We start from the raw sequence: 24,233 nt of genomic DNA, 5'->3' as shown, positions 1-24,233 counted from the left end.
CTCTTAGCATAAAAAATAATAATTTTTCATGAATGACTCAAATAAGAGATCTGTCTCACAAATACGACCCGTGAGACAGTCTCACACAAGTTTTTGTCATTAATTTTTATGTCGAGAGTATTACTTTTTATTATGAATATCGATAGGGTTGACCCGTGTCACAGATTAAAATCCGCGAGACGGTCTCACATGATACCCACTCTAGATCTAATCCTCTCCAATAATAATGCTAATATAACTTAAGTACAGTTAATTAAACTCTTGGTGCGCTCTTATTGGAACATCCATATGATTTTGGTACGTTTACACACCAAAATTAAATTTGGAGGACCACGAGCTCATAGCCTTAAATAAAATGAAGCTTTTACTTTAGGGTCGTCGTTGTTGTACCATAATAAGGTGTTTTTTATTTAGATTGAATCTTTTGAAATCCATGACTATGAATTTATTTGTAAAATAAAAGAAACTCAAATCCATCTCCTACCACTTTATGCTATAATTAAACATATCATAATGTATTTTAAATGACTTTGATATTATAATGATTTAAAATTTATTTTGATCAGTATAATTGTAACTCTTAAATGACTTTGATATTATAATAATAATAATAATAATAATAAGAGGTTTAGATTGATCAAATAAAAATTTAAATAAGGTACCAATTGCATATTTCATGGGCCGCAGCCCAACTTTTTCTTGCCTTGACATCTAACCAGGATGCCCAGTTTCCAGAAATAATCCACCATGTTTTCCTCGAATAATATCGCCCGCGATATATTTTTACAAAGCACCAAAATCTACGCCGCTACTGCACGCCGTAATCGCCTCAATCGGGTCAGCCCGGGAGCTCGAAAGCGAAAGATCAAATCAATGCGGGCCGTGGTTCAGCGTGTTACCTCTGCCAGTGTTGAGGTCTACGGAAAATACGTTAACTGCGTACATTTCACTGCAGTTGTATTCGCTTTACCTCCATTACTTCCGGCTTTAAGATAATGGTTTTACAGGTAGAGGGGCTCACGGTATCGGCAATTGGTCCAGGTCTTCTGGTCCTTGTTGGGCTTCATGAGACCGACGTTGAATCCGACGCCGAATACATGTGTGTATTAATTGAAATGGTGATTTGTATGTACTTTGATTGCAGTGGACTTGATTGTGGTTCTTTCGTTGATTTGCAGATGTCGCAAAGTGCTGAATATGAGATTGTTTCCAAATGAAAAGACTGGCAAAAGTTGGGACCAAAATGTAATTCCTTTATCAAGTATTTTTTTTTTTTACGTTTTTTGTGCTCCAGAAACTTTACTAGTTTACTTCTATAACGGATGCTGGTTTGTGTTTGAATTAAGGGGTTTTTTATGCGCTATAAATTCTTCATTTTTTTCGTTTTCTGGACGAGTAGATGTTGTAATCAATCGAAAATTACTGAAGATTCAACATTATATTTTACTAAGTCTTTTTCTATTTTTTTCAGTAAAATGTGTAACTTTTTAAAATTAAGGATCAGGAATTGAGGATTTCAAATGCACAAGTGGATCCTTCAAAGTTTTCTTTGATGACAACAGTCTAAAACTTCTCTTTTCCCTGAACTTGTGATGAGGAAATTGGTAATTATATTTTTCTTTATTGTTCTTTTCTAACTCTTAATAAAGAAAAATGAAACAAGTATTGATGTTATTTCATCTTTCAGTTTTAAGGTTACCAGATTCATTCCTTCATTATGCAAAATGGCAGTGTACATAAGCTAGCTGTTATTATTTTCTCCTAATAACATCAGGGAGAATGAAAAACATTAGTGCTTCTAAGATTATTGTAGTTGCTAATTTTTTGCCATTTATGGTTCTTGACAGGTTGTGCAAAGAAATTATGAAGTTCTGCTGGGTAAGTCCTCGGTCTTTACGTTGTCAGCTTTGGTGTTCAACTAATGGGCTATGTTTTGTTAGCTATTAGAAAGTGTTTTTCGCTGCAGTGAGTCAGTTTACTCTATTTGGGGTATTAAAAGGCAACAAACCCGATTTTCACGTGGCAATGCCTCCTGAGGCAGCGAAACCATTTTATGCTTCATTGGTTGAGAAGTTTCAGAAAGCTTATAAGATGGATGCGGTTAAAGGTGCTCTCCTTTTCATTGGTTTTGGTTTGTGATTGTGTCATGGTCCTCACAGCCCACATTTCTTTACATTGGTTGAGTCAAATATAAATCATCTGTGGACTAGTATGCCTCTTTAGTTTTCGGTTAATTTCATTTGTCCCTTGATTACTTGAAGAGCTGTAGATGTTTAAGGATACAGATTTGAATTTAATTTTCAATTTATACGTATCCAAGAACCATATGGAATTTATTATATAGGTACTCTGGACCATTCACTTCAAACTTAAGTTCCAAATTACTTGGGTTGGCAGCACAAATCTCTCTATCCACTGCACTGTGGTTGTAATTAAATCGTCACTGGTCTTAATTTCATTAATGTTGTTCAATAAACCCAATTGGAAGTTATTATATAGGAACTCTGGACCATTCTCATGTTCATTGACAAACTTAAGTTCCAAATTACTTGGGGATTGGCAACACGAATATCTCTACCACTGCACTGTGTTTGTAATTAAATTGGCACTGATCTTAATTTCATACATGTTATGTTCAAAATTGGCACTGATCTTAATTTCATATATGTTATGTTCAATAATTTTGTAACTAGTTGATTTGTGGCACATGCCTCTTTGTTTTTGAATCCAATGTATTGTCTGACTCGTTCTTTTCAAAGAGCTTTATACTAATTATTGATTTGATGCTGGGTATTGAGCTTTATCACGTTATTACTTCATTGAATGTTCTTTTCTAATCCTTAGTTATATTAAGTAGAAGTCAATAAAACTTTAGAATTTAGATTTAAGGTCTAGAGAATATTTTGGGGGCAGGTTAAAATGAAAAATAACAACTTCGTTCTCTGCAGATGGTGTATTTGGAGCAATGATGAAGGTAAGAAGCCTTCGCTTGGGATTTTGAAATATTTTTTTCCTTATCACATAATTTTTATGGATAGATGATTGATCTGCGTGTCCTCTTTTGCTTTGTTTTCACATTAATGAAGGTGAATATAGTCAATGATGGCCCGGTGACAATGCAGCTGGACTCGGCACAATCATCCAAGTGAGTGCACACTAGACATCAGTGTAACTTGGGTTTGCTTTAGCTGGAGGGGGTATAGAGCGAAAGAAGCCTGTTCAAGGGGGTGGAGTAGAGAAGGGACTTCGCGCCCTTGATAAGCCGTTCCTAGGGAGGAAAGGGAGACCGGACTGTGGAAGAGCCACCTGAAATCGGATTTGAGATATACCATGTATTTGAATATCATAATTGATGTCTACATTGTCTGCTTTTGAATGGGAAAGCCAACTTATTTTATATAGTTTTTAAATAATTTCAGGAATCCTTTGTAAATACTACCATACTCTCTATCGTACGCAATTGTAAATACTACCATACTGTTTTCATTTCGGATTTTCTTTTTCATTTCTTCAAAAACAATACGTAGCTTGTTTATTTGTTGAAATATGATAAACATGATCTACGCTGTACTTGACGTAAATTCATATAATGATCGTACCTTTAGTTATTTTATCAACACTTACTTACGGACGCACAACTGCATCACTGTTGACACCAGCACGGAGAGAAACAACATGACGCACAAATTTGAACCAAAGCAACCATTTACTCACACTCAACACATCCAAGATCAAGAACTTTCATCCCAGTAACTGATCTTATTCAATAAGAGGCAGCATTTTTCGCATTGTGGGAACAAATAATGACAGAATTTTTATTACTCGGGTTCTTGGAGGCTATTTTCTGAATTGGGTGGTTTATAAACTTTTGTTTCGTGGGAAAAAGACATTGGATAAATGAAGATATAAAGCAGTGGGGGACGTGCAGGGTAGGTGATGGGTGTGCTTTTGGATCTTCTTCCTTAGATATTACAATTCAAATTGACTGCTATTGCATATGCATCTTCTCACTTCACTGTTTAATGCACTAGCACGCATGCTTCTCAGTCGTTAGTGAAAATACCATAATTAACATCAGGATTACTTACATCTTCGAATTTTTTATAACTTAATAAAGGCAATCCAGTTTATCGAGTTTTGTACTCGTTCAGAATATGTAGAGGGAAGCATGATGCACTCTATGACGTAACAAGTGATTTCTGGAGCCGTAGATGGCAAACCAAATACCGAGTCTCCGTCACACCTGTAGCCTATTTTCAAACGTGTGTTGGAAGAAAAATGAAGGCCCCCGATTTCACGTGTTAGAACTCTTCGAACCATGGAAAGATACAATTTGGCGACACAGTTGCAAAATATATACAATATTTTTTAACGCCATTTGTGTGTATACACAAAAAAAAAAAATCTTAATATTCTCCAAAATATCTTTTTCCCAAAAAGAAAAAAGATCCTTTTTATACTATTTTTAGTTTCGTGAGAAAATAAAACAAAACCTAATTAAGCACAATATTTGATGGAAATAAATTTAAAAATTGTTGTACGTATCATATAATTTATATTAAAATGGTAATATATATGAATACATCGCGTTCTGGATCCCTTCTCGTACGATATCTTTATTTTTATATATGGGCAAATAGAATATAATAAAATAAAACTCACACGCAAAAGTTGATGAAAAATTAGTCTAAACAACTATATTATGCACAAAAAATTATTTTACATTAAATTTAATATATTTTAACATTTTAAGTACACATAGTCTTCGTGATAAATACTATTTTAATTGACTGCTACTTAGTTACTTCCTGAAAAAGGGAAAAAAATTCTACGCATTAGATTTGCAAGTAGAAATTTCTTTTTTATTGAAATTTACACGCATAAGGATAAATTATATGGTTGAATTTAACATAGCCGTAGTGTATTTATTCCGAATGCATATTCAATAATTCTTATATACGACCCCCATATTATATATATGATGATGAATATGAATTATTGGATGCATATTTAAGGTAAAGTCCTATAGGATACAATAATTTGTTTTGTTCTAATTATATTTTAAAACAAAACATATTGCCTAACAAATACTTAACACAGCCTAATATAAAATCCGTATTAAAAAAAACATTTATCTCCTCAACTTGCCACATATGTCCCGTTGCAACATGTATGATATTTATGGTTTGGTTTAGGAGATAGATCCAAGAAAGGTTAATGCTAATAACAAAAATAATCCTTGAATTTTTTGTAAATATTCTGATTAGAAATAATTTATCTTAAATTCTGCATATATCCCCATAAAATATGTGATGCAAGAAGTATCAATTCCCAAGGAAAAATGATACAGCAACAGCGAAGATCTATTTATAAAGGATGTATCCGTGTTTTGCGGATCATGAATCCTTTCACTTCTACTTCATGTTTTAAGGATTAATTGGAAAGAATTGTTGATGAATTATAGTATCGAGAAGATAAGAGCGAATATGATATGCATCCACACAGTACAATCTGGAAATTTTTTACCTAAATAAATACTAAGTAGAGCCACGAAAATTAGACTTATTAGGCATCCAACGTAAAAGAAGATTTGAAACTATGAATTTTATGTTGGAAACTCATATATATGCCCTGTTATATGTAATAAATATTCAAAGATTTCGAGCTTTGCAAGATTTCCCTCTGGATGGAGTTTTGACTTCCACGATCATGTACACGAAACAATTTAGTTCACAGGCCGAAGGAAAAAATTGAGCCAAACACTCTCTTAATTACTAAATCAAACATTCCCAAGCATCTGGGCCTTAATATTAGAATTTTAAGTAGTAAAATGATATATTTATGTTGGTTTTTAGTCAAAATATATCGTGGTTTCATGTGCAGCAAATTAATTTGTGCATGAAGTCAGACCTGTACGTTGTGCATTCATCCGCTGCAATATGTTTGCATTTAGTGGACACTGTTGGCGCATTTTACGCAAAACACACATACCTCTTTCAGTAAATCGCTTGTTTAAAATAGCGACATTCATTGTTCTCATGTGCATAATTGCTCCACGTGAAATCTTGGTCCTCGACACTTGTCCTTGAGGTTTTTTCTTCCCAAACTTGATCGTCTTTAATATTATTTCTTTAAAAACCACTATTCGTTTTCCTTTTTTAATTTTCTTTTTGTCGCTATGTGCTACATATATCTAGATGTCATGAGTAATAATTTTATTTTTTTAACATTATTTCAACTCTATCTAAATATGCCCTTCCTCCATTTTTGCTGCAGACAAATTGGAAGAAAATGGGGAAGCAAAGGCCATGAATGAGGAAATGTGACGAAGTTCTTATATATATATATATATAAGAAATTATTCAATAAATATCAGCAAAAGTACAAATCAACTTTCGATCCGGCCACCTTTATTGAATCCAACTACAGTTTAACATACGTTGGATCAGGATTGATTGGTGCTCAGTTATTATATGAATCAATGATATTGATTCGTGCAAAACATTTATACGTGTGATGTATTGAATTACTAGTGTTGTTACGAAAACGAGACTCAAGTTAAATTGAAAAAGGAGATACGTAGATATATAAGTGTGCTGGATCAAAATGGTGATGTGAAATCAGAAAATATTGTTTTATTAATGTTTCATATCAAAAAATAGAACTAACAAAAAGTTTTCTATAAATTTAGGACTTTTATATTACTTATTAGACAAGTCTTTTGAGATGGTATCCTTTTTGAATTTATAACCTAATATTGGTGTTCTCGTTAAGAATCGACATACGTAAAGAGACGATTTTGAAAAATGAAAAAAACTATAATGGAATCAGGTTGATAAAAAAGTTATAAGCTGAGATAAGGTGCATGACGCGCTGAATATTTAAATATGTGTGAAAATTGTCTAAAGCAGGCGGCCGCATGCGTCGGAAGTTCGCTTTAAATTTTTTAAAATATAGATTAGTTCGATTCGATTTCAGTTTTTAATATAAAATTTCAGTTAACCTAACAAATTAAATTTTTATAAATAAAATTAATATATTAAATTTTTCTAATAAAGTTTATAAAGATATAAATATTAAAGTTTCTAATAAAATTTATTGGACAATAGTACTATACTTAAAAATATTTTTTAATAAATAAAATTTAAATTTATTTAATCTAATTTTTACATTGCACTTTTTTTTATTTAAAACATGATTATTTAAAAAAATTAAAATTTCGGTTAATTGTGTTAGTGACGGAAATAATCGATTTTTTCGATTTGTTTTGTTAGGTTTTTGTAGTAAAATTCAGTTGGTTCGGTTTGTCGAAAAAAGTTCGGCTAATTCGATTTTAGAAAATTTGGTTCGATTTTAACTGAACATATATATTACTGTCTAAAATAAGATGGAGCCAGCTTCATGTATTTATAGATCCTGGTTCCGTCCCGGGATACAAATGTCTCATGTCAAACATTCAAATTACTAATAAAGAATGTTATATCACCCAAAAGAAAAAAAAAAAAATTGAAATCGTATTTCTCGAACAAATTAATGGACCAAAAACGATATCGTTCCCTTGTAATATTTCTGAAATAATTTGAAGTTTGGATTTGCATACTTCGTTGTCGCAATCAGCCGGACATTACATAGACCAAACAATTACTCTTTGGTGACCGTCTGTTGCACGGGGAATTGTAAACAAAGACGCAAATTAAAATACACACATTATGCGGCCTTCTCGTTCCAGCCAAAATGTAACGCCTTTCAAACTTTCCATCTCAATTAATGATCTTTCCTTGGAGTCAAAAAGTGCCATTAAATGTACAAAATGATTTCTCAGGATCGAGACAGAAATTATTAAATTCTTAATTGGAGATTATTTTTTAAAATGCAATTTGGATCCTTTATTGAACTCATATATCTAACGATATTAATATTTATTATATACATTATTTATTAAACATTTTGAGTTTGGGTTAAAATATTTAAAATTTATATGTACTTTAATCATATGTAAGTATGATAATCATGTTCTTATAATTTTATACGTTGTGAAATTACTTTGCAACTATTGTCATAATTTTATCATTTTATATAGATTGTTTTCTGGTATGGATAATATTAGTTATAATTATCATCACGTATATTTGATATTTTGATTAATTATATATATTTTTAACATTGCCCCTCTTACTCTTCATATAATTAACAAGATAATTAAAGAACTTTTTCCTCTATCCAAGATCATCATATAGCAATAATTGTCCTTTTTCACCTGAAAGGAAATTAAATCCATTTGTTATTCAAGAGGGGAAATGAGAAAAATAAAAATGATTATGAATTGTTGACGGAAACAAAGCCAAACACCATGTACTTCCCAAAACCCTATGCGCCTTCTTGACTTTCAAAATACACTCATATTAAATTCTTGCAACTACCTCTTCTGAATTAATATTACTATAATATCTGTAATCTCATCCCACTTCTCCTCCACCATTAATGCACATCCACACCTGCTAAACAAAAAGTCATCTGTGTGTGTATGTGCACTTACAACTGTGTGTATATATGTGCAGTTCAGTTCTGCACCATTCCCCCTCGTGTATGTTGGGATCTTTCTGTCCATTAGTCTAATCAAGATTCTAATATATAGTGTGTGGAAATTTGGGTTGTAATAACAAAAAAGTTAAAAAGAACTAATAATTTATATTTAATGCGTGAATGTAAGGAAGGCCTGAAGGGTATGGGGCTGTACTATCCCTCTTCACTTTATATTTAATTCTCTTTCCATTTAAGTTACCGAATTTGCAGGCGATTCGTGTTGTGGGTTTTGCTTCTTTTTTCTTTTTTTTTTAATCTTTGCTCTTAATTATGAAGAGCCCTCTAATTTACCACAAGTATACATGTAAACGTGTATTTTATTTCGTAAACGGGAGTAGGTGCTGACGTGAAAAGGGCTATTATAAAGAGGTGGCGTTGCCTTTCCACAGTTTCATTCCGTCACTGAAATTAACACTAGCAAAATCAACAAGATTACTTCTGATTCATTCTTCTCTACGGGTTGGCTAGCGGCTTTTCAAGGTTTCTGCAACTTTCGTAGCATCATTTTCCCAGTAATGGCTTCGTCAAACAAACACTGGCCTAGAATGTTCAAATCCAAGCCCTGCAACACTACACATTACCAATGGCGGCCGCATGACTTGAACCCCTCCTCTTTCATGTCAGCTGCTTATCACAGAAGCCCTTACTCACCAGGTATGCATCTATACCTGTGTTTGTGGCACAGACTAATTTGATTTGTCAAAATTGTATTTTATGTGTATTTATTGAATAATTTATGTGTTTTGATCAAATTTATCAGTTCCTGGATATGAAGAGAGAACCCCAGAGCCAAAACCAAGATGGAACCCCAGACCCGAGCAAATACGCATACTCGAAGCAATATTCAATTCGGGGATGGTGAATCCTCCAAGGGATGAGATAAGAAAGATTAGGGTTCAATTGCAAGAGTATGGCCAAGTTGGAGATGCAAATGTTTTTTACTGGTTTCAGAACAGAAAATCAAGAAGCAAGCACAAGCAACGTCAGCAACAAAGTATAAGCAAATCTAAGAAGCAACAAGCCCCCACTCCGCGCATGTCCAATATAGTTACAACTACAATTCCAACGGCCTCTTCATCGTCCTCTTCTGATAAATTTTCTCCAAATAATTCGGCAGAAAAAGCACTTTATATTGGTTCTAGCACAATGATTGATTTGATAAATTCTCCTACTGCTTCTGTGAACCAAAGTTTTCTCCCAACACCGAACGAGTTCTTGGCCGAACCATTCTTTTTTCCAGTGCATCAAAACACGGGAGGGCCATCAGCTGCTTCTGCCGCCGCATTAGCACAAGGGATTTGCTTTTCTGATATATCCAGCTTTACTGATCATCATGGTATTGAGAATGGAACTAATTTCCTTCTTAGCGAACTCATGCTGATGAAAAATGATTCTCTAAAGGAGGCTGAAGACGAAAAGATCAAACTGCAGCAACTTCTTTGTGACACAGTAGCTACTGCTCCAAATAATAGTGGTAACGCCATATTTACGCCATCTCTCGATGTCCCATCCCCCACCGATCACCATCTTCAAGGTATGTAACCTAAAGGTCATTTTCATGGTATGTTGTACAGTTTTATTCTTCCGCAAACAAATGCAGGACAGTAGGGTTTCAGTTGTAACGCATTTTCCCTCGTAAATGAATTTCTAAATTTACAATAGAACATTTCATATTTTTGGTAATTAAAAGCCATATCAGAAGCGAGTGAGTCTATGCTCCTCCTGGAGCATTACTGCTCCTTTCCTTAAATTGACATGTGTTTTTGTTTTTTTTAAAAACATCGTAATAAACTTTAAAAATACAAGAAATTTACATTTATTAGAAAAAAAAAAAATTATAACTCGTCATTAATTTTATGAGTTATAACTATCCAAAAAAATGGCCCTATTTTCTTTCAAATTTTATAATTTGTTTGTTAAAATTCAGAATTTTAAAATCAGATATTTTAAAATTAATAGTGATAATATATTTGTATTCGTTAATAGTACACAAAAATGCAAATTTATTTAATTTCAATTCTATTTAATTTTTTTGAGCGAAAATTTATGTAAGTTTTTGTGTTTATATAAATTTTACTTTCATTTTTAAAACAAAATTTAATTTATTTAAAACATTCTTATTTGGAAAAAAAACTAATTTTTGAGTCCATCAAAAAATAACTAATTATGTGAGGTCCAAAACTACTCTAACTCCATCCAAAAAAAAAAACTATCACTCCTAAAATATTCTTATTATTTTTAAATTTATCCTCTTATTTTAAAGGAATAAAAATTAATATTAATTTTTAAAATTATTTAAAACAATTCATAATTTTATTTTATTTCTTTTAAATATATATTTTTAGTAATAATTGTTTTCAATTTAGTTTAGATAATTAAAAATAAAAATATATGAAGAATTTCTTGGAATATTTAAATTCTATCATTTAGATTTTGAAAATTTTAAATTAAAATATATAATCATATTAATGGTTAAAGAATGATTAAAAAAATTATGATTAGAAGTAAGAGTAAATAATAAAATTAGATTCTTAAAAAATCAAAATTAAAAAATAGGAGAAAATGAGAAAAAATATATAAAAAAAAGACATGTGTCCATTATTAAAAGAAAGGGGAGTAATGCTCCAGGAGGAGCATAGACTCACCCATCAGAAGCAGGTTCCTTGGATTAAAGTAATCATTCTTTTTTATAATTCAGACCACATATTATTTTACCGCATCAGGCGCAAGCAAAGTCATTCACCGATGTGACCGGTAACGTTCACTGTGTAGTCTAACGTTCCAGCATCTGATACGCTATGTAGTGACATTTATGTCGTTTTTGGAAAGAAACGAGGAAAGCTTGAACTGTTTCCCTACATTCATGTTCACTGTCGCCTAAAACATCTGTGCATGGATGGACATATGCAGATTGTCTCCCTTTATGGTTCCTGTGACGCTAATTTTAGAGCATGCAGGCGGAGGTGACGTGTGGTTTGATGTTTGATGGTGCAGGTACAGGAGGAATGGGCCCAAGGAAATCGACGGTGTTTATCAATGATGTGTGCTTTGAGGTGGGATCGGGACCGTTCAATGTGAAACAGGCATTTGGAGATGATGCAGTGCTTCTACAGTCATCGGAGCAGCCTGTTCCCACAAATGAGTGGGGAATTACATTGCAACCCCTCTGCCATGGCCAATTCTACTACCTGCTGCGCGCTTTCACTCCGACTGAAGACAGGACCGTTCATTTGGTAAATTTATGCCATTAATTTTTTTCGAGCGCTTGGAGTTCGGGGCATTAAACCTAGGAAAAAAAAATTAGAACATTTAATTTTATTTGTTGTCACGAGTTTTGACTTCTGAAAAAATTTATCAAGATATGTGGGTTAATTTTGTGCAACAATGATTTTGACTTTGTGACTCCTTTCATAATATGTCAAGAAATCAATTTTTTTTCCCCAAAACCTCAAATGATTCCCTAGACCATTAAATATTTTTTTCTTTGGGAAAATTAACAAAAAAATAATCTTGTGATTCAACATATTTTGGTGCTTGATTCTTTAAATAGTCGAAATTAAAATTTAGTGCCGTACATTGATTTTGGAGTGTTCACGTAGCACTGAACATGTCGGTTATATCTTATATCAATTCAGTGTTTTGGCGCAAAGGAACTAAGAGTGTAGAAAAAAAAAAACAATTTATTGTACCAAGATAAGATTTTGATCTTTAGATTATCAAAACCCAAAATAGGCCAGCTTCGACTAATTTTATCAAGGTCAACTTTTCTCTGTTCTTTTGTCTTTCTTCTTAGTTAAGTAGCCGGCTAACAACGTGATGTTTCTTTTTTGGATTTCCGTACAGAAATAGAAGAATCGTAGAATCTGAGGAGAAAAGAAGAAGGTTTTGGCATAGGTGCGTGGCTCGAGTATATCTATTCGATTAGGCAGTAAATGTTGGTTGTGCTTAATGTTTGTTGAACCAAAGCAATCAAGTATTTCTACTAATTATCTCTCAGTCTAAAATCAAGAAACTAGAAAATGTGGTTGCAATGGCGTATTTTTGGTACGTGATTTTTATGGGAACGGAACCTGACTTTCTCGCTGTGATGATTTCACATTTGGTCTGCAAGAGCTACACATTGAGTAAGGCTTTTAACGTACATAAAACATATATCCTCGCAAATTTCTGCAAGGATCATATATACATGTATGTGTTGTCATTCAAAGGACAGGAATATCCCGATTTGGCAGTTTTATCAACGAGCGATTCTTTTTGTTTGACTGATCAACAAGTTGAGTGTGGGGTTGTTGAGTGCTGCAGGATGATTACGTGCAATGGATGGTCGTGTTACTGTAGGCAATATTCTTCTAATAATATTATGGTATGCGTCGATATATATATACATATAAATATATTTAGGGTAGGCTAGCAGAGGGAGAAAAAAAGGGGTTGAGGTTACTGAAAAACGCGACGAAATGAGTTAAGTACTTCATTTGGATTATAGGTTGCATGCGGGTTGGTACATCATTTATATTTTTTAAAATGAGATTTTTAGTAATTATTAAACAATTATCTTCTCTCTCAGGAGAGTATTATGTAAATATAGTGAGATTAGGACCGGGGATGGAAATAGTAACTTCATACCTGACCCGAATTACATCAGGGATTTAAAAAAATCCCGAACCCGAACTCAAACCCGAAAAAAGTCGGGAATACCTATCCCTGTTTCATGTTCGTATGTGTGGTTAATCTAACAATAGGGATGTCACATGCCCCATTTCGCCTTAGGATCTCACATGTCAATGAATCCAAACGGAATCTTCACTAGGGTAGTTGACACGATGAGTAATAAACAAGGGGGCCAAACTTTAGTTTGAAGATATAAGAGTCGAATAATCATTATATTGACTTTCCAACAATAATTTATTTCAAGAAAAATATCATCATAATACATTTCCACTTATTGTGTCGATTAAAATGGATAATAGTTCTTCAAATTAAATTATTTTCTAACATGTCATTTTTTAAAACAAGATTTAAAGCCATATTTCTTAACTACTTTTATCCAAGTTTCAATGGCACACATTTCCTACTACTCATTTGATTAACTTGCTAATCTAAGAGATGTCGGATTGGGGTCGTGTTAGGTCTTCTTTTCACATGACCAAACCATGTTAGATGTCTCTCCATAATCTTATTTTCTACGGGGTTACACCTAAATAGTTCATGATCTTTTCATTCCTAATTATATCATTGTGTGTTTTGCCAAATATCCATCTTTACATCGCATCTCAGCTACTGTCATCTTATACATATGTAGTCGTCTAGTGGCCCAAAACTCTGAGTCATAAAGCATAGCTGGTCGAAAAATAGACTTGTAATTTCTTCATTTCAATCTCGCAGACATCATTCTATCGCATAAAGACTCCTGATATCATCTTTCATTTCATTCATCATGCTTTAATCATATGGTCTATATCATTTCTAATGCCCTCGGCGTTTTGGATATCCTAAATAATGAAAAACTTCACACTACAAGACTTGAGACTTCTCGACCTTCAATCTCAATCAGGCTACCCATTCGTCTTGATTCAAGACTAAAGTTACAAGCTAAATATTTTGTTATTTTACGACTAATTCTAAAATCTTTACTTTCAAGAACTTCACGATGTCTATCTAATTTTTTATTTACACCGTCTTTATATTCGTTTATCAGGACAATATCTGCAAACAACATACACGTACATACCTCATCTCAAATATGTCCCATCAAACCATCCATAACTAAAGCAAAGAGATAAGGGTTTAAAATTAATCCTTGATGAATTCCTATTGCCACAGAAAATTCACATGGATCCCTCCAAAAGACCTAACGCTAGTTTTAATACCTTCAAACATATCTTTAATGATCTCAATATAGCATTGAGACGCATATTTCCTAAGTACTCACCATATCAATAATCTAAGCATTCTATGATATGATTTATCTAAGTCGATAAATATCGTATGCAGGCTCTTCTGTTGTCATAAAACCAAATAGGTTCTCTAATACTCCTAAGTCTCTTCTTTATCACTTATTATTATAGCTTCATCGTATAACTCATAAGCTTAATCTCTCTATAGTTTGAGTGGTCATATATATCTCATTTATTGTTATAAATTGGTACTACAGTACTATAACTCCGACGGCCCCAATACCCTAAAGCAGCTGGCCCAATTAACATAATCCGCAAAGTCCCCGAAGATGCGGAACGAGAACCCAACGACCAAGCTTCTTAATCACGATGGCTGAAAACAAAAAACAACGAACCAAAACTTATTGAACATCGAATGCAACTCAAGCAATACGAAAGAAATTTTCAATTTTCTCAGAGTTAACTTGGTTTGATTCTAGGTACTTTTTTGAACATGTGTCCCTTATTAGTTATATTATATTAGTTATATTATGCCTAAGGATATTTTAGTCTATTTACTTTTCATTGTAAACCATATAAACTCTTTATTTGCTTCTATAGTTCATAAGAAACACTGTTCTCCTTTTTTCTATGTTTTCATGGTTTCAGAGCCGTCATATAAATTTGTTTGATGTTTTGAAAGACTGTTAATCCAGTCTATAGTTATTGGGGATCGAATTACGTTTCTCGGATTTGAAAAAAAAAAAAAAAAGAGAGAAGAGGCAAAAAAAAGAAGGGATTTTTCGGATTTTCGGAATTTTCAGAAGCAGCGAGACGATAATTGCGATTACTTATGTTTCAGCCGTTGGATCGTCTTGAAATTTTGATAGTTGGTTTAGAACATATAAGGGTACATTCTGAACGGTGGAGATCGTCCTTTTTGTTTTCTAAGACTGTTCGGTTAGGAAAAAACGGGACTACAATTTGGGGTTTGAGATTTTCGGATTTTCAGATTTTTCACTTTGATTTGTTCTTGCTCTGATACCCTGATAACATAAAGAAAAAGATAATAGGGTTTCTTATTGAACTATAGAAGCAACATAAAGAGTTTACATGATTTACAAAAGCACTCTCGACTTCACGCTTCCGTTTCTTGTCTGACAAACTCTCAATGGTTATCGTGGTAGCATCGTGAGAAAGGTTTTAATAAATATGAAGTGTTGACATGAATATATTTAATATATTCCTGTTGAAGAATGACAAAATTGTATGCAGGGCCAATATAAGCTTCAAAGAAAGAAAGGATCATCTCAATATTCGTTGAACATTAAGCCAAGAAAGTTCAAACATGACTCACGCACTAATGTTCGATCATCATAAATCAAAACAATCAGAAAAATTCCAAAATTTGAGAAAAGGCAAGACTTTATTTACATGATCTTTGTGAATAAGCAAAGCTCAATCACAATGGCTGGCATAAATTAAAAAGATGGATAAGCTATTCTTTCATCATATCAAATCATGCTGCAGCAGGTATTGACATGGTTTCTTCAGTTTTCATTTGTCGAAAACTAAATGCACCAGGAATTCCACGACTCATGGCCAACCGTTCAATCTCTGCTAGTTTTTGTTTCAGAAGCTCAATTTCTTTCCGCAATTCTTCGTCGCGTTGTCTCATACCCTGTAAAGCATGATAATTTGCAAAAGGGTAGAACTAGAACAAATTCAACATAAATTTCCTTAAAGCTCGACTTAGTTATAACCATAAGTCATACAGTACTGTATTTACGATACATGGAAATGCTGCTTCCTTTAACAGCCCAACTTCCACAACACTATATAAAATTACGCCAGTAGACACACTGTCCTTGTAAACAAGCAGCGTTTTACACAGGACATGCTGATTCTAACTGTCAGATATTGGCCGTACTGGCTCACACATACAGAATGAATAGTTGAGTTTTGTTTCCAAAACAGGAACTTGAAAAAAAAAGCAGCTATATTAAGTGTTAACTAATGCGTCTGAATAAACATATTTAACTAGTATTAGCTGAATATTATGGAATATTACCTCCATTTCTTGCTTGCGAATTTCCTCCTTTTTAGCTTCTGACCGAGAGCTTCTTTGAACCTCAAAGAACAGAGCAGCTGCAGCTACCTAATCATGTTGAAACATCGTAAGAAGCGTAGGAAAGATCACTCATTTGGTTATGATAGCACTAATCATAATGAAGAAATTAAATGCGTCCATTTGTGATTCCAAATAGGAGATCTAGACTGGTGCAACTTGAAACAACCAGCAAAATTTAGATCATAAAGCTATTGTCAGGGAATAGGAAACCATTGGCATTATAATAATGTTCCGCACATCATCCCTCCATCATAAAAAGAATCGGCAAATGCAGTGAGACTGTAGGTGATTCTCAGCGTCAACACAAATGGGAAGCTAGACAGAAAGATTACCGAGAAGACAAAAACATCCCCCATTAGATCTACAGCAGCTTGAACAGCCTTTTCTTCATTCAAAGGTCGAATTTCAACATCAGTAGCATGACCATATAAACGCCGCTGCATGGTCGTCGTCATCCTATGATTGACCTGACTCAATAAGAAATGTATTAGAATGATGGCAATTTAATTCTCAAAATAGACCGCGACACCCGATTAAGTGTACGAGATCAACACTATGTAAAAGGTGGAAAAAACACACTTAACCAATTAATCTTGCTGGCCTCGTATATGAATTATTGAAATTCAAAGTTACAGCCCATACTTTCAAACTCCAGCCCATTGCCAGTGAGCTTTAGGAAAACGAACTAAAAACTCGGAAAAAAAATCAACAGCGAGAACTACACTGAAAATTTTGCATCCTAGAGAAGACTGAGATTTCAACAATTCTGCTGAAAACATCAAATTAAAAACATGATCACATGAATACGAAAATTCACAGTCAACATTTTAAAGCAATCTGAGATGAAAAGAAGGAAGTCATCAAGTCTTCATGCCATCATGGCTGGAAAAGAAAATCCTCTCTCCCGAACCCAAAAAATCAACCACCGATTCAACCATTGTACTACATGTAAGGATAAATATGGGACAAAAGAGGATAAGCAAACAAACTCATCCCCCATGTTCGACAGCCAGTGGCGTCGAGATTGGGAAAACCTTTTGATTCTCTTTTTACTAACTAGAAAATGCTTCAAACCAACAGAAAGAACAACATTTAAAAAGCACCAAAGAAATCCAGAAAAAATACTAGCGTAAACTCTCTGGGCATACACAACAAGCATTTAAAATGCAACAAAACCGGGCCACTTTGTTAAAAAAAGAAAAAGCCCAATTCGTATAGAGTAATCATGATCAACTATTCTCTCACCTGAGCTATGCCGACGATGAAATTTCGGAACTTGGGGTGAAGGCCAGCCTCTTTCTTGATTCTATTGGCAACGGGTTTGCTCAGAGTCTTCAGTGCCAGCGTTCCAAGCTTCAACAGAGGAAGGACCATTACTGATCACTCTATTTCCTATTTCGCTGATCGGAGAAATTTAAGTCCGAAAATAAAACTTACTCGTTATATCTCTGTCAATGTTTGCGGAGAAAGAATGAAATCTTTGAATGGCTCGATAGCCGAGTAATCTTGAAGGGAAAGGCAAATGCGTGAGCCACAGGTCAGAAATTTAAAAAAAAAAAAAAATTGAAGTCGCCGTGTTTGACTTTTAATGTCGCTTTTTGGGTGCGAAGAGAAGCGATTTCACAGCACGCTTTCAGGGTTGCCTTTTGTTCTTCCTTGACAAATTCAGTCGTTGGATAGGGAGCAAAATTTGGGCAAAAAGCACGACATAGTTAATAGAAATCTTCGATAACATTTTGATTACATTACCCAGAAACCAATTAAAGATGTTAGAGTTCATTAAATTTCATAGAATTGTATATAATTAGAAATGTTATAAAGAGTGTTGAAAATATGGTGTATTTTAAATAAATATTTAATAATAGTGAATTATTCTTTACATTTGAAGCCAAAATTGAAGTATGTCTGCAGTGACTCCAAGTGCATTGGTAAACCTTAAAATTTATACAAAATCAAATATATCTGTAATACGTGCACAAAGAAGAAGATTTGCACAGGGAAAGGAGCAAGCCAGAAGCCACTTTTGCCTCACCACAGATCATAATACTCGTGTACAAATGGTGCATTGATGTTTCTGTTAAGTTATTGTGGTTAGCCTTTAATATAGGAATATTTACTGAACCTTCAGTATTTTGTGGACGTTCATGAATTGCCAATAATTTCACCACTTCTCCTATATTCGCTGTTGTCTCTGTCCTAAGCATTTTGTTCTGCTGAGATTTCTTGGTTCTTGTCTTTTTCTGTATTTTCTTTGATCAAATCTTCATCATACCTTACCCGGCCTCCCTCAAGGAAAATAAGTTGGCAGGAACAATATATACCAGAATGTCTGGTACTGTTTACCTGAAAACCAACCGCTTCGAGGTTAAGCTCGAAGCCATCACGTTCAAAACAAAAGATTTTGAATCTTTATGCAAAATGGACTTTCTCTTCCCCGAAGGAAAGATCTGGGACCGTCCCCCGATTGTTGGGCTCGATGTGATGCGTCACCCTCGGGATCCATCAGTTCTATTGGTTTTGTTGTGTTTTGGTGTTGGTTGTGTTATTCTTAGGTTCAAGTCCGGGGAAGCATTGCCTATTCGTATCAGAAACTTTCTTTCAGACAAAAGAATCCATTTTGTTGGATTCGGGATCCCTGAGAAGAAAGATTTGTTTCCATTTCAAGAACTGGGACTAACAAAATGTAAAGTGGACATTGGTTATTTAGTTGCAAGAATTTTGAAGGACAACAAATGTAAGAGATGGGAATTATCCGAGTTGGCCCGTAAAATTCTTGGAATCAAGAGAATGGTCGGCCTGACAGATGCAACTTCGTTTGAGAGACACGAACAGATAAAATGTGCAATCTGCCAGCTCTTCATTACCAGCGTTATTGCGATGGGGTTAATGGGTGCAAGTGATAAGAAAAAGCTAGATAATTCTCCGAAGAAAAGTTCGTTTTTCAAGAATTTGAATTCCCTCCATCTTTTAGCAGGAGAACTGTTCAAGCTACCTAAAAGCAAGAAGAAAAGCCATTCGCAGAATCATTCTAAAATTGAAGTAGTGGAGCATGTGCTTGGATATAACGTTCTTGAACAGCCCGAATGTAGAGACATCCCTTTTCTCATCCATGATTTTGGAGATGATTCCTCTCATGATAAGTTTATAATGAACTCGTTTGATCTTTTAAAGAAAGAATCTTCCGATTATTCAAATGAGGCATTTTGTGCGACCAAAACAAGTTTAAAAGGAATCTTGAAGTGCCCGGCCTCCGGTTTGCCATGCAACTCATCCCCACCCAAAAACGCGTCTGCTCCATCGACTTCAAACCATCTAGCAGACTCCCAACGACGGTTAAAGAGGGCCAATTCCAAAGGGTGCAATGTCTCCTTCAAGTGATAAGATTTCTTTGTATGTAGCAAAGGTTGTTTCTTCTCTATGTGCAGATCCTATCCATTTTTTACGTTTTTTCAGGTTCTCGAGGTAGTAGGATCATAGCAATTTAAAAATGGAATTTAGTTAAAGGGATTGTGTGTTGTCTTTTTTCTTTTCTGGGAGTGGGAAGGAATGGGTAAAAATAATTGCAGGTGGCCTGTTAACACATTCTGGGTTACGGGCCTAAAACATAGGAAGACTGCTGCATTCTCCCACAAGTTTGGGCTTTGCCCGAGTTATATCAAATTATATATAGTATGATACCACACAATGAAAATTTCAATTGTATAGCAGCATATATTAACTCTATATATTTATAATTTTGAATATCTTTCAACTTTCATAATTTCCCCAATCTAGGTAACAAATCAAATAACGTCCAATGGTCTATCTTAGATTGCAAATATTAATGCGTAGTTGACTACATTTTTTTAATGAGGGATATTATTTATAATCCGAAAACTAATTAAAATCCACTTAGATTTGACTTTTTTGTGATATAAATAGACAAACTTGTACCCTGGTCTCAAAAATATGAAGAATAATATTTAAACAGGTTTAAAAATAACATATGAAAAGGTTGAGTTTCTAAAATTGACAAGCAAATTTTACCTGCATTATGAAGAAAGGGAAAGCAGTACACCCACGAAATCCAACATAATGTAAATACTTTCATGATTTATTACTGCCCCAGCTTAAAAAAGTACAGCGTAGCACAGGCTATCCTACAATAATTTACAGACAGTAAAATAAGATAACATAGGTGGTCTATTCTAGACGCGGTCAATGAATCAGACAATGAGATTCATTAATCTGCCAACCTGACAACTATCCAAATTTACTTTTCATTTAGTACAACAGATTTTTCACCCTTTTACCCAAACACACGCCGATTAAATTACGGCATTTACCTTAAAATCCGGGCAATTATCAAAATTACCCCTAGATCATATTTGATTCTGTGCCTGTTTTTACCCCAAGTAAAGCGTTCTCCAAAGAACCAAATTCTAGGTATTATTTCCTTAAAATGAATGTTTAAGAATTTTTTAGCCAATGAATGTGTAGTGAAGGATCTGATGAAAAATATAGAATTTCCATTTATTCTTCTCCTTGTATTATCTTTCTTACCATACTTAAAACATTTTCAAGTCATTCCATATTTTAAATTTAGAAAAATCAAAATAAAACTTTCCTTTTAAATCGAAGAACTTTTTTAAATCGAAAATATTCTCGTGTTAATTATTTAGTATTATTTAATAAAATTAAAAATAGTAATAACACATGCAATGTATGTGCATCTTTTACTAGTATATATAAAAAAGTCGGTCCGACAAACAGGAAGTGCGCATTTATCGTCCACGGATGAAAATTTAATCATACGTAAAAATTATTCAAAGTCATTTGACCAATACTAAATACAAATTCTATGAGATACAGATGTTTAAATTGGAATATTAAATTCAAATATTTAAAATAGCATTCAACAATAAGTTACATTTATTTCACGACCCAAACTTCTTCAACGATGTAATTGTAAAAAACAAAATCTTCGATAATGTTGATAAAATTATTGAGTTAAATGTAGGGGCATTCGTGTCGCATTCTTATTTGATGGATTCCGAAATACTGAAGGAGATATTTGCGAGGGGTGGAGAGTGGAGACCAAGGTGAATACGTCGTCGTTGCGTGGATTCAGAAGGTGGGGGCATTCAAATAGGATTTTATTTTATTGGCGGATTTATGGCCGTACGATGCACGTGCACGCAAATCGATGGCTATTTATCCTTTTCAGTAGCCGACACCATCTGCTCTGAAAACGACCGGTCTAGTTCCTTTTGGCAACTTTCTCATTTTAGTTATTTGGTTTTCTCTAAGGGTAAAGCCTTCAATTAATTAATTAATATTCGCCGTCAAAATAAGTACACAATTAAATATTTTTCATAATTCTTGTTGGGGAAAAGGTTAAAAAAATTAAATTAATGTATGAAAAACGTGGAGCATAAAACTATTATTAATGGGATAACCTTGTGAATTTGAGTGGACAATATTTATTTGTGTTTAAAGAAAATATATATATGATACGTGTAGTACTTTTCATCATATGTCATTTAGCTAGCTTGAGTATTAATTTGCAGTAATACATTTTAAATTTTTATAACTCTATTATTTAAAATAGTAGGTCTCTTGTGACACAGTCTCACGAATCTTAATCTGAGACGGGTCAATCTTATCGATATTCAAAATAAAATGTAATAATACTTTTAGAATAAAAAACAATATTTTCTTATTGATGACCCAAATAAGAAGATATATGTCTCACAAAACACGACTCGTGAGACCGTCTCACAAGAGTTTTTGTGTATTTAAAATTAAACTCACTCTCGAAACAAGCAACTCGTTACGAGAGACACGCAGAACATATTTGGTTTTATGTTAAGATTTAAACTTAAACTTAATTCAATTCTAAAAGTTAATTCAATGAGAATAGTTATCTAAGTTTATATACATGACTTTCAAAATTTTAATCCAAACGATATATAAAATTTGACATTTTAGCGTCTTGAATTCATATATCTTTTGTGCATACATGAAAGTGTGTATCTAATAATTTACATTTATACATAGACAGATGATTTTACTTTTTATAGTCATATATGAAAACGAACAAGGACCGTAAATTTTCGGGACGTTACAGTTTTAGTTGAATTTATTAAATATGATAGGCATGTTTACATTTTTAAAATAGGGTTTTCTACTAGGAGGGAACTGTGTTTTTAAGGGTTATTCGAGACGCGATCGAGGAACGGAGAACGGAGACCATAAAGGGAAAATATTTTTATTAAATGATTATTTTAAATTATTTAATATATAGTATATTTTAATTGTTATTTTCAAAAATGGTGGTTTTGAAATACTTTACATGCCGAGTCATATTTTAAACTGATATCTACACTATTATGGGGCTAATTGGCCTATTATAATAAGTTATTTGGCCTAAACTCCTACCCAATTATTTTTATCAAATTATGGAGTTTTTAAACCACAAAACACTTTAACCACATGTTTAAAACACTAAAAAACCTATTTCTTTTCCACCATCAACACACAAACACACACCACACATTTTTTGGAGCAAAATCACGTGAATATTGAAGAAAATTCAGCAAGGTCTTCTCCCCTGTCTCTCTCTCGAGTCAAGGATTGTTTTTCGTGCGTGAAATACGCAAGGATAAACCTTAATATTCCTTCAGTCATTGTTCATACCATATTAGATGTATTGATACATGTTTGCATGAAAAATATGATACATTATTTTATATATTTTTTTTTATGGCAAAACATGAACAAAATTATAGTTTTCGTCTTTAAAATTCATGTTTATGATAAATCCAACATTAAGGTTACTAGCATATTAAAATGAGTTGCTTTATTAGACATTAATGTCATAATTAACCTTTAATCTATAATTATGAATTTTCAAAATATTACAAGAAATGGATCGACACATCTATCTTACTTGTGAAAACTAAGTAAAAAAAGTATTTATAATTAATTTAAAAGCCCATTTATCTGTTTTTAAAAATTTAAAAAAAAATTCCTAAAATTCTCTTTATGTTGAATTGCTGATCTCTGTGACTCTGTCATTGTATTCTATAAGAACAAAAAAAGAATAAAAATATCAAATAGTTCTAACAATTACTTTAAAAAAAATTAAAAAAACGAGGACCATTAATCCATAAAGCTGCTTATACAACAAAGGACAAAAATTTTAAGACGTCAATATTTAATAATTGAATAAATGGAGATTTCTCCATATTTACCAACTAATTGATGGATCATCATATAATCCGGGCTGCTAATTTGTAACTAGTAAATAAGTATTTAAAGAAATGCATTGGGGAGCGTGTAATTGACGTGACTAAAAGTACGATGAAATAGAGCGGTGGGCACAGTGTAAAACAGTGAGCAATAAAGGAGTGGTCAGAAAGCGGGTGTTGGCGTTGGCCCAAAGCCAGAAAAACGGGTTTCAGTAAAAGCCCGCGAAAAAGTCGAGGGTCTCTGTAAACGCCAAACCCCGCTTTCTCATGAGTCCTTGTCTCCTTACCCAACTTTTCTTTTTCTTTTTTTTTTTTAAAAAAAATCTGTTATTATCACTTAACCAAACCCAGCCACACCCACCCCATTCCATCTTCACTGGTCCACCCAATATATAATTTAATTATTATTTT

General features: G+C 33.3%; 3 protein-coding genes across 3 annotated transcripts; 2 read left to right on the top strand and 1 right to left on the bottom strand.

Moving 5' to 3' along the window:
- The first annotated feature begins 730 nt into the window (after window positions 1-730).
- LOC140812881 (uncharacterized) lies at window positions 731-3,397 on the top strand. The gene is made up of 7 exons (XM_073171253.1): window positions 731-915; window positions 1,008-1,099; window positions 1,179-1,245; window positions 1,848-1,878; window positions 1,967-2,107; window positions 2,949-2,974; window positions 3,087-3,397. Exons 1-7 carry the CDS (start codon window positions 748-750, stop codon window positions 3,147-3,149), a joined length of 588 nt encoding a protein of 195 aa, XP_073027354.1. The 5' UTR covers window positions 731-747; the 3' UTR covers window positions 3,150-3,397.
- A 5,661-nt stretch (window positions 3,398-9,058) lies between these two features.
- Window positions 9,059-12,680, top strand: LOC140813063 (WUSCHEL-related homeobox 8-like). Its single transcript, XM_073171481.1, has 4 exons — window positions 9,059-9,237; window positions 9,344-10,117; window positions 11,578-11,816; window positions 12,427-12,680. The coding sequence occupies exons 1-4, from the start codon at window positions 9,099-9,101 to the stop codon at window positions 12,430-12,432; spliced, it is 1,158 nt and encodes a 385-aa protein (XP_073027582.1). The 5' UTR covers window positions 9,059-9,098; the 3' UTR covers window positions 12,433-12,680.
- Window positions 12,681-15,764: 3,084 nt separating this feature from the next.
- LOC140813233 (uncharacterized) lies at window positions 15,765-18,037 on the bottom strand. Its single transcript, XM_073171716.1, has 4 exons — window positions 17,836-18,037; window positions 16,923-17,057; window positions 16,531-16,617; window positions 15,765-16,140 (listed from the first exon to the last, which is right to left on the bottom strand). The coding sequence occupies exons 1-4, from the start codon at window positions 17,962-17,964 to the stop codon at window positions 15,979-15,981; spliced, it is 513 nt and encodes a 170-aa protein (XP_073027817.1). The 5' UTR covers window positions 17,965-18,037; the 3' UTR covers window positions 15,765-15,978.
- Between the last annotated feature and the right edge of the window lie 6,196 nt (window positions 18,038-24,233).

The sequence above is a fragment of the Primulina eburnea genome, chromosome 14 (assembly GCF_022965805.1).
Source record: "Primulina eburnea isolate SZY01 chromosome 14, ASM2296580v1, whole genome shotgun sequence".
NCBI lineage: Eukaryota > Viridiplantae > Streptophyta > Magnoliopsida > Lamiales > Gesneriaceae > Primulina > Primulina eburnea.
Note: the sequence above shows the minus strand (reverse complement) of the source record. Positions and strands in the feature narration are given on the sequence as shown.

Excerpts from the sequence above, each read along its gene's own strand:
- LOC140812881 (XM_073171253.1), top strand. The coding sequence starts at position 748 with ATGTTTTCCTCGAATAATATCGCCCGCGATATATTTTTACAAAGCACC. Across the intron at positions 916-1,007 it reads TTACCTCTGCCAGTGTTGAG|GTAGAGGGGCTCACGGTATC; the intron begins GTCTACGGAAAA and ends ATGGTTTTACAG. Across the intron at positions 2,108-2,948 it reads TAAGATGGATGCGGTTAAAG|ATGGTGTATTTGGAGCAATG; the intron begins GTGCTCTCCTTT and ends CGTTCTCTGCAG.
- LOC140813063 (XM_073171481.1), top strand. The coding sequence starts at position 9,099 with ATGGCTTCGTCAAACAAACACTGGCCTAGAATGTTCAAATCCAAGCCC. Across the intron at positions 9,238-9,343 it reads CAGAAGCCCTTACTCACCAG|TTCCTGGATATGAAGAGAGA; the intron begins GTATGCATCTAT and ends CAAATTTATCAG. Across the intron at positions 10,118-11,577 it reads CACCGATCACCATCTTCAAG|GTACAGGAGGAATGGGCCCA; the intron begins GTATGTAACCTA and ends TTGATGGTGCAG.
- LOC140813233 (XM_073171716.1), bottom strand. The coding sequence starts at position 17,964 with ATGGTCCTTCCTCTGTTGAAGCTTGGAACGCTGGCACTGAAGACTCTG. Across the intron at positions 16,618-16,922 it reads GGGATGTTTTTGTCTTCTCG|GTAGCTGCAGCTGCTCTGTT; the intron begins GTAATCTTTCTG and ends CAACATGATTAG. Across the intron at positions 16,141-16,530 it reads TTCGCAAGCAAGAAATGGAG|GGTATGAGACAACGCGACGA; the intron begins GTAATATTCCAT and ends CATGCTTTACAG.